Source organism: Triticum aestivum, chromosome 2D (genome assembly GCF_018294505.1).
Source record: "Triticum aestivum cultivar Chinese Spring chromosome 2D, IWGSC CS RefSeq v2.1, whole genome shotgun sequence".
NCBI lineage: Eukaryota > Viridiplantae > Streptophyta > Magnoliopsida > Poales > Poaceae > Triticum > Triticum aestivum.
The window spans coordinates 81,457,637-81,467,814 of NC_057799.1; the positions used below are offsets into that span (position 1 = coordinate 81,457,637).

Genomic DNA, 10,178 nt, shown 5'->3' on the forward strand with positions numbered 1-10,178 from the left:
GAACATGTACGAGAAAATACAGTAACAAAATAGAGATGTAGTATAAATCGACTAGCTCATAATGCTTTAACAAAAATTATGAAGAATGAACACCGTGGCGGCGATTTCTAGGTTCGCACCAGTGGTTGGTCTGGAAGAAGGCGAGGAGCGTTTCGAGCTACTGCTAGATCTTGAGAGGAGGAGGTAGGGAGCACGCCCACGAGTAGATCCTAGGGCCTGTGAGGGCAAGGAGACGACGATCCCACCACCGGCTTGCCGTACGCCGATGAGCTTCCATTTATTCCGCCTCAAACTAAGCCGCGGGAGCCATCGAAGCGGAGGTGGAACGGCACCACGACTGGGCGTCGTGACCCAGCTTGGCTCTGGATCTAAACGAACGCCGCCGCCCGGGAATTCTTGGATCTGCGCTGCCGCCGCGGCCGGAGGGGAATCGGTTTTTGGACGAGGAGGACATCGGGCGGAAATTAACTAGGAAGGAGGGACGTTTTTGCACATAAACATGTAATTTTGCGGCTGAAGCACCTCTGCCATCCATCTCCAATCTAGCGGTCTAGAACTGGTTTTTCTATTTTTGCATCACGGGCCCAACTTCTATTGTAGTTGCTCCCCCATGGGCCGGAGGTTCTCCTACTGCCTCGTGCCCTACTCCGTCAACGTCTCCTCCGCGCTCAACTTCGGCGCCCGTGCCGCCGTGACCGAGCCAGGCGCGGCGACGACGGCAATGATCCCGTCCCATACGCAGGCGTACTACAGCGTCGTGCTCGAGTCCGTCAAGATCGGGAGCGCGGCGCTGCAGCACGTGTCCAATCTCATCATCGACTCCGGCACGACGCTGACGTACCTCGACAAGGCGCTGCTGGACCCGATAGTGGAGGAGATGACACGGCAAATCAACTTCCCGCGGAGGCAGTCGCCGGAGGAGCTGCTGCAGCTGTGCTACGCCGTGGCCGGGGCGGCTCGCAAGTATAATTTCCACGAGATTGTCCCGGACGTGACGCTAATGCTGGCCGTGTTCGCCGAGGCGGTGACGCTGAAGGCGGAGAACACGTTCCTCGAGGTGCGGGAGGGGATCATGTGCTTGGCGATGGCGCCGGTGACGGAGAAGCAGCCGCTGGCCATCCTTGGGAACATCGCGCAGCAGAATTTTCACGTCGGTTACGACCTCGACAAGGGCACCATCACCTTCGCCCGTGCAGACTGCGCCAGCTCCTACCGCTAGTAGTCCTCCGCCCCTGCTAGCTATCTGATCATCATTTGTTGCTAGTACTAATAATTATGAGTTTCAGTTAGAGGGAAAGCAGCTAATCTTCGAATTTAGATCCTCAATGCGACTATGAGCTCCGTTTGGATCAAACCAGTATATGGAAAATATGTGCACCGGAGCTTGTGGTGCTACCGGTGCACCAAACTCACATTGTGCTTTTAAAATGTTCAAGTAATTCTGAAAAAAAAAGTTAGCACACCCGCACAACATAAATGTAGGTTGTCACAAAATTTTAAGTCAAAATTCGAAACATAACTCGAAAAACAAAAATGACAAATTCAACACCGCATAGTACAAAACATAACTTGGACTTTAGATTTGGCCCATTTATCACACTGATGCCAGATTTGTCATTCTTTTATCTCAAAAATATTTTAATTTTTTATACGAAATTTTGTGACACCATACATTGATGTTGTGTTAACATGCTAGAATTTTTTCAGATTTTCTAAAATAATGTATGGCATCCGGTGCAGCGGTAGCACCACAAGTGCGGGTGCACCGGATACGTTCCCAATCAGTATAAGCTGATTTCGGATATATCCTGCGACTGATTGATTTTTTTAGCAACTTTAGGGTTTCTTTTCTTTTTTTAGTTTAGCTGCATGTCTTTTTTTTGCGGATAATTTAGCTGCATGTCCATCAAGTGAATATCAAATTGGGGCCAATCGGATTTTTGGCAAGGAAGCAGTGGCCGCACAGAGCACCAAGGCCACAGACGGTGGCACCGGGGCGAGCTACGTCTGTTTCAAACCAGTATAAACTGATTTCGGATATGATGGGCGAAAGTTTTATAGCTAGGATCCTTTTCCTAGGATGGAGTGGGTAATTATCATCAGGTTCCAATGACCCAAGATGCGAGTGTGAGTGCATATCAAATTATGAGTTATCTCTTGCTCAACTTAGATCTAGTGGCGGAGAAAGAAGAAAGAGAGGCTAAGCGCTAGATAGGGTCAAAATTCAAAGAAGATACTTGGCTGGATGGTTTCTCTCCCAAATTGAGATCAAAGTCTTGTTTGACCGCGTGAGGAATTTTCAATGCTCCGTACAAAGGGTCATAAGGAGCTTTGACTGATTGTCGACGGTGTATATTGATTAGCTTTAAGATGGATCCAAATAATCGGGGAACGTTCCGGGGGGCGGGAGGGGACCTGGCGAACCAAAAGTTTCCTGGGAACTCCCCGTTCCAGCGAACCCTTCTCCCCCTATGCGTAAGTGAGCCTCCAATGGGCCAAGAAAAAGCCCAATTCTCAGTGACGCTACTAAACCTTAGAAAGAGGTATTTTGGACCTCATTTTAACAACACAGAAAATGCCATGATATATAAAATAAAATGCAGTCGTGTTAAAAAATGATCATGTACTGTACATTCCCCCAAAACAGGTCTTCAATATCGAGAAAAGAACAGTTACAGAATTTGACGTGCTAAATTTCTTCTAAACAATTTATATGAACTACCATGTCACTAGGATTTCATATATAGGACATATGTCTAACACACACACACACACACAAAATATGTGTATAGCAAAACTGCTAGTTGCAAAAATGTCTTTTTTACTAAAAACCATCAATGCACGGCAAATTTGGAAAATGTATAAAAATATAAAGGAAAATCGTCATGATCGAGGATGCTTGAAAATCGAAAAGTTTTGAAAACAAAAAGGAAATTGCCATGATAAAAAATAATGGGAATGCCATGACATTAAAACTAAACATGCCATGATACAAAATTAAAATTACCTTGCTCCATATTTTCTCTTTGTCGAAAACAAAAAATCACACAAAAAGAACATTGCCATGATACAAAAAGTAAAATTGCCATGCCATTAAAAATAATTTTACAGAGCTATAGATAACAAATTGTCATGCTCTTAATAAAAAAGCCATGGTCTTAATGATAAAATTTCCATACTATTAATAATAGAAATACCATGTTGCAGATAGAGATCCCATAAGAAACTTTGAAAAGAAAATGCTCTTTAAAGAACATATTTTTTCTTAAAAACTCAATGGTTTCCAAAAGGGTTTCCCACAATGGTAGTATATTGATGAAAACTACCATGATCTAACTATTAAAATTGTAATGTTGCTTATAGTGAAAAATATAAAAAAATCATCAGAATATATGAAACACTATTAGAACATTACAAAAATACTATCTAACAAGAAGATACAATTACAAAGTTGCCATGATTTTTACAGGGCAACATTTTTAGGATTATTTGCCATGACAAAAAATTACCATATACTGAAAAAGTAAAAAAAACATACTACATAAATTGAAATTGCCGTGGTATAAAATTGATTAAAATGCCAAGGTGTAAAACAATGCCATGTTGCATAACATATACACAAGATAGCATGTCAAAAATTTGAATGGTGCGCAAAAATGTAATGCTACAAAATAAACTACCAATGCATATCTAATAAAATTGACATGGTCTGAATAGTAAAAGTACCATGGTCTAATGAATAAAATTGCCATGATCTGAAAAAACTTCCATGCCACGAAAATAACTAACATGGTGAAATTCAAAAAAATTTCGTGGTGTAATAATGAAATTGCCATGGTCTAAAGAATAATTTTTCTATGGTACATAACTTCAAATTGCCATGGTCTATTTTTTTTCTAAAACCATCCTCTAACTAAAAAAAATGCCATGGTACCTAAGATGAAACTACCATGTTCTAAAGTAGTAAAAATGCCATGGTCTAATTAGTCAAATAGCCATGTTGCTTATAACAAAGCTGTATATGGCACTAGCCTGAGTAAAAAAAATTATGTTATGATGATTATTTGAATAATTGCCATGATAAGCAAATTGCCATGGGAACATATAGAACATTCATGCAAATATTGTCGTGTGATTTTTTTAAAGAAAAAACAATTATACCATTTTCCCATGAAAAAACAATCAATTACTAAGGCAACGCCACGACATGGAATAGGGCCAAGGTTGGACAATCCAATTCTCGATTTAGTGGCAGTTGGTCGTGGTCTCACAAGGACTGTCCAATTCTCGATTCGGCACCAGTTCCTCCAGTGGCGGAGCTTGGAAGAAAAAGTTGGGCAGGCTAGACTAAAGAAGTTCATTTTTTAAAAAATTCTGACTGGTACGCATTAGCACACCGTATAAGGTTACAAGATAGGAGTTTTCTACTATCCTTGTTTCCTTGCTACTAAGTGTTCATGCAGTTGTGCATTTCATGACTTGCTCAGGACAAGAGTTATACAACTTTTTTCCCGGGTACTACTAACTACTAGGGCATATGAGCATGTTGGTGTAGTATATAATTAGGAGTACGGTCTACTTTTCTCACTCTGCACTTGTCCAAGATGAGAAATCCAACAACCGTCAGTGAGCTGGCGGAGCTGGTCCTCCGTCTCCCCATGCCTGCCGCTACCTGACCTTGCCGCCGACGCTTCCGACAGCCAGTATTGTGCATTAGGCCTGCTACGTGATATATACTCGTGCGAGAGCGAGACCAGGAGGCAGGCTTCGGACTTGGATCAACCGTAGGTGGACCGAGCTTCGAATAGCACGGGTAATAAAAACATGAGTGAAAAGAATCCCGAGCGGGCCATGGCCCAGTTTGGCCCTAAGGAAGTTCCGCCCTTGAGTTCCTTGATGCGGAGGTCGCCCCGGTGATTGCCCCTCCGCTTCTTTCGGCATGTCAACCCTCTGTGCTCCAAAATGTACCACCCCTATCTTAGAATCATTAAAGTCATGCAAGATAATCTTCATCCTCGTCTCGACTCTTAACCCGAAACAAGCAGGAGAAGCATCTCTGCCATATGAAAGACCTCACATCAAAGATGATGCCAACTGAAGACTGAAGAACCATAGAGCCTTCCATGGAACATAAAAAGTACACAATTGCTTCATCGGCCTTTAACATTTTTTAGAAGAAAAGAAGAGGCGGATGGGGACAAACCACCTACACAACAGCTTGCTCATTTAGAGGTCAAGATTCGTCCAACTCTACGCAATGAACATGTAGATCCACCTCTTTGGCATATGGGGGCCAAAAACGATTAGTGGAGGCAACACAAACCAATCGACATACGGGTGGAAATTAACTTCGCGACGGTGCCTCCGATAACCCTAGGCATCATACGACTGAATTGTTTAGCTGAGCATAGACAAAAATGAAAAGTTAATGTTGGAAAACCAAAAGATACATCAACCCGGGACACCGTCTCTCTACCCCCAGCCTTTCACACATCAGCTTTCCTTCACCGCTTTGGTAGGATTTACCGACACTGTTTTGAATAGCTTACATGAGTACCCCATCCTGGGACCATAAGATTGTTGGGACTTCTTTTGGCTGGCAATGCTAGGACACAATTTTCAAACAATCTGCATATCACACAGCTTAGTTACACAAGGCAAAGTGAAATATCAAAAGGATGAGTATGAGATTGGCAAACACCGGCACACCACCACCACAAGGTGCCACCCGAGCACAAAACACAGGAGCACAGCAAACACAACAGGCCATCAGAACTTCCAGACTCAAAGCGGCAAGCCGCCAGCGAGCAACGCACACCCTAGCGGTCTCGCTGATCTGGTCGTGGTTGCTCGCAGCTCTCTCCTCGCCGTCGTCCCGCTGCCACTGCCTCGCTTCGCCGGGCGGGCTTGGCGGCGTACGTGCGGCGCGCTGGGGCAGCCAGGCAAGGAGAGTGAGCCATGCCGCCCGCCGTCGCTTCGCCGTGCCGGCGCGCTGGGGCAGCGCGGGGTGAGAGGCTCGGCGGGGAAGGGAAGGAGCGGCGCCGCCGCGGCGCGCGCCTCTGTTCGGGGAAGGGGCCTGTGCGGGCCGTGTGGGCCGGGCCAAGGAAACGGCCCGCAAGCCCACCTCGCGTCCAAAGCCCGGGACGGCGGCACCTTGAAATACCTCGCGTTGGCGCCCAGCGCAACCGCCGCAACCAACAGCTTTCCTCGCCGGAGTCCCCAACAAACCAAGAATCCCTCCTCTCTCTCCACCGCGCAGCAGCCCACCCACCGCCTCTGCTCTCCGGCGCCGGTGACCCATGGACCAGTTCCACGACGGGCACCACGTGCGGCTGCGGAGCCGCGTGCACCGCACCCGCACCTACCTCCACGCCGCCGCCGACGGGGAGAGCGTCACCCTCAGCCAGGTCCGGGCCTCCATGAACGCGGCGTGGGCGGTGCACATTTACAACCGCGCCGACGGCGACGGCGAGGGCTTCTACGACGACGACGGCCCGTACCTGCTCCTCCACAGCGCCGCCTACGGCCGCTACCTCGGCGCCACGGACGTGCCGGCGCGGCGAGGCCACCACGGATTCCGCGCGGAGCTGCGCGACTACGACCAGCCGGAGGTGGGGGCCATCATGTGGCGGGCCGTCGGGTCGGGCTTCGCGGGCAACGTCGTCCTGCTCCACCACGCGGGCGGCCGCTTCCTCCGCGCCAACGGCAGGTACCTTCCCTGGAACGCCGGCGTCAGCCTCGACGACGACGTTAACTCCATGATGCACTGGGTCGTCGAGCCCATCCCCGCTAGAGAGGCTGGCATGCCTGCCATTCCTGGCCCGCTTCCGGTGAGTTCGATCAATCGCCATGACCCGCTTCTTGAATTGCTTTCGGCGATTGCGAATTGTGCTGGTTTCAGGCTTTCAGCTGCAGTTCTCTTCTTGCCAAATTTGTGAGAGCAGTTCTTGATTTCCCGAACATAACCATGGTTGATGGTTCAACTGCAGAATCGCCCAGGAATGAGATTCCTCTCCAACATATTCATGCACCGGGGGCCGGGACAGCAGGTCGGGGGCGTCGAGCCCATCCAGGGAGAGTCGGGCATGCCTGGCCGTCCTTCGGTGAGCTCGCCATGACCCCCTTCTTAATTCTCCTATCGATTGAGCGAATTGGCTTATTCGGCGTCGTTCATTAGAATTGCAGTTCTGTTCTTACCAAATTTTCGAGCAGTTCTTGATCTCCCGAAAATAACCATGGTTCTCTGCGATTCAACTGCAGACTCTCCCAAGATTCCTCTCCAACATGTTCACGGAGCCGGGACGGCGGATCCGGTACACTCCGACGCTCGGCGGGGACTACCCCGAGGACAGCGCCGGCTGGGGCGAGTTCTGGTTCAGGGGGAGGTCCGTGTTCCGTCTGAGGGACCAGGTGGTGATGCGCACCAGCATCAACCTGTACTACCAGAACATCGCCATGTGCGTACGAGCGGGCCGCTATGGGAGGCTGACCCCGCTCGTCGTCGACCTGCCCCACGGCGGCTACGGCGAGACCCTCGAGATTGTCATCCTCGAGGACGAGACTCGTGGTGAGAGCCTCTCTCCATGCCCCAACTTCCTAAGTATCTACTCTCGGTGGCAACAAATGAATTTGTTATCCATGATCAATGATGTTTTGGGTTTTATTTTGGTGGGGTGCTAATCTGCTTGTGCTTGAAACAGTTTACTGAAAGTGTTGTCGTCTGAAAAAACAATAATCTGAAACTGTTGTGGTCTAAAACTGTTAGGTGTTGCGAATTGTCTGCAGCTGTTGTAATCTGTTAATGGAACTTAAAACTCCAAATCAGTAGATTCATCTCTTTTCAGGCTTAACAGAGAGGATGGTGGGATATCCATTCGATTTAGCCCATTTTACTTGCGTTGAATAATATGTGAGCAAAATTCAGGTTCCTAAATAATAAATTAAATCTTATTTCTGCACATGAGCTGCAATTTTGGTCTTTCTTATTTTGCAAGGCTCTGAGATTTAAATTGTTCGTCTGCTTTCCTGCTTATTATAGAAATGTAGTTTTGTTCTTGAATCTGTTAGCAACAACACATGAACATGATGTTTGTGGTCTTACTTTAGTGGAGTGCTAATCTGATCGTGCTTGGAAAAATGATATTATGATTCATTTTGGTAGGACTTGAGAGCTGTCTGGAACTGTTGTAATCTTATAGAGAAGTAAGAGTAATTGGATGTAAATGGTAGGTGGCATGTGGACTTATCACTATGTACACATGGTAAAAGATGGACTGAAGCTAGTTGAACATTTCTGTCCTTGATTCAGAAGATTCAGTTTGTCCATTTCGTAACATTTGCCGCTAGTAGAAATTATGCAAGTTATAGGCCAAATCAAGTTCAGTCATCTTACTCACCGTTGCAGAGAAGATACTGATTTTCATATCGTTAATGAAACTCAGGTAGTGTCTTTCAGTACTACATAAAAGCTTAGTTCCTTGCACATTATATTGCTTCAGGTTTTGCCTTCTTGATCATGTTATTGATTATTGGCGTCCCGCCTAACTGGCTCATAAATCCTGCTATTTCAGCCTACGATGATCTGCGGCACCCAGATATCGACGCGGAGTAGAGGAAGATCAGAGCCGGTGTCCTGACAGTTCACAAGTTTCTCCACCTCAGAATACGATGGCAGCAGAACTGGACGCCTACTTTTGCCTACAGATAGATATAGATTCAGAAACTCAGCAGCTCCCGTGTTCACGGTTCTATGAATCAGAACTACTGAAAGCGTTGGGTCCAATGGCTGAGCATTATTGTAGTGATACTGAATGTAGTAGCTCTTCTGACATTCATCCCTGCGATGTGTTTGCCATGGCTTCGTAGACAATGCATTTCACTGTAGGGTTCTCACAATGAGTTGATGATCCTACAATTTTTTGGATCATGCATTTCGTGTAACTGGAAAATGCAGTGGTTTATGCAATGAGCTTCATTCCTTTTCGACTATGCACTTCGCGTATAGCTGGAGAATGCAGTGGGTTCTTCCTGTGCGCTGTTGATCATGTTTTTAGTTATTCTGTTTTGTGCGTTTTTAGAATGCTGGCCTGCACATACCAGGAAGAACTGTGGCCATGAGTAAAGCGAAAAGGTCTAATGATAGAATCCTATGAAGCTTTACATTTTGTAACATGTTAAAAAGGAGGGAGTATCATCTACTCCCCCCGTTCCAAAATACTTGTCGTGGTTACAAATTTGTACTAAAACCACGACAAGTATTTTGGAACGGAGGGAGTATTTATGTTATCTCTCCTTTGTGCAGATGGTTTCCAAACATATATGCAGTGGCGGATCCAGTGGGGGTACCGTGGGTGCCCTGGCACCCCCTCTGAAAATACAAACCTTTTTTATCTAGTACTAGTTAGTCTAATCCTTTGTGTATTGTAGAGTAAGAAAGATACTCTGACAATTTTTTATGGTTATACATGTCCTTTCTATTGTGCGTGATAAGGTTGGCACCCCTTTGGTCAAGCTCTGGGTCCTCAAATTTGATACTCAAAGTGGATTAATTTTGAAATAATCATCCGCCAAGTTGCACATTAGAGCAGCTCTAGTCGAATCCTCAAAAGGCCTTAACTCCTCAAAAGATTCCCTTTTAAGGAGTTAAACGGGACCTAGCTGAACCCTTAAAACATTTAACTCCTCAAAAATTTGAGGAGAAGTGCCTCTCTCCCTCCTCAAATTTGAGCAGCCGAAGGGAGTTCCCAGCAAAACATTCCTTCACCCAGCTCCTCTCTGTCTCGGCCCTCGTCCACGCCGGCGTCACCCTCCACCGACGTCCTCCTCTCTGGTGATGCCTAGAGCTCCACGTCGTGAGGAGCGTCCATCCCCACCCTCTCCACCAACCGACAGCTTGTCCTCTCCTTCGGCTCCGGTGGCTTCCTCTTGGCTACTGGTGGTGGCTGTCCCGTGTGGTTATGGCCATGGCCCGATGCGGATTCACTAGTAGAAAAAGGGTCTAATGTTCAGCTCATTAGTCCCGGTTTGTATTTGAGCCGGCACTAATGAGCCGGTACTAAAGAGGTGGTGGTCTTTAGTACGGGTTGGTGGCTCCAACCGGTACTAAAGACCCCCCCCCTTTAGTACGGGTTCGTGCCACCAACCGGTACTAAAGGGGTGCGCTGCCACCCGCCGTGCAC

At 46.9% G+C, this 10,178-nt stretch overlaps 1 protein-coding gene, 1 long non-coding RNA gene and 1 pseudogene across 2 annotated transcripts in view; 2 read left to right on the forward strand and 1 right to left on the reverse strand.

Moving 5' to 3' along the window:
- The window catches only part of LOC123051756 (uncharacterized), a 2,630-nt gene extending 2,062 nt beyond the window's left edge, over positions 1-568 (reverse strand). The window contains exon 1 of the long non-coding RNA XR_006424257.1: positions 120-568. This is a non-coding gene — a long non-coding RNA (uncharacterized lncRNA). The remainder of the gene's footprint in view (positions 1-119) is intronic.
- LOC123055673 (aspartic proteinase CDR1-like) overlaps positions 1-1,333 on the forward strand; it is a 4,450-nt pseudogene extending 3,117 nt beyond the window's left edge.
- Positions 1,334-5,749: 4,416 nt separating this feature from the next.
- Positions 5,750-8,988, forward strand: LOC123051758 (uncharacterized). Its single transcript, XM_044474730.1, has 4 exons — positions 5,750-6,830; positions 6,990-7,103; positions 7,261-7,567; positions 8,571-8,988. The coding sequence occupies exons 1-4, from the start codon at positions 6,300-6,302 to the stop codon at positions 8,609-8,611; spliced, it is 993 nt and encodes a 330-aa protein (XP_044330665.1). The 5' UTR covers positions 5,750-6,299; the 3' UTR covers positions 8,612-8,988.
- The last annotated feature ends 1,190 nt before the right edge of the window (positions 8,989-10,178 follow it).

Bases quoted from the DNA above. Each gene is read 5' to 3' on its own strand.
- LOC123051758 (XM_044474730.1), top strand. From the start codon at position 6,300: ATGGACCAGTTCCACGACGGGCACCACGTGCGGCTGCGGAGCCGCGTG. The intron at 7,104-7,260 runs GTGAGCTCGCCA...ATTCAACTGCAG, and splicing joins GCATGCCTGGCCGTCCTTCG to ACTCTCCCAAGATTCCTCTC. The intron at 7,568-8,570 runs GTGAGAGCCTCT...CTGCTATTTCAG, and splicing joins CCTCGAGGACGAGACTCGTG to CCTACGATGATCTGCGGCAC.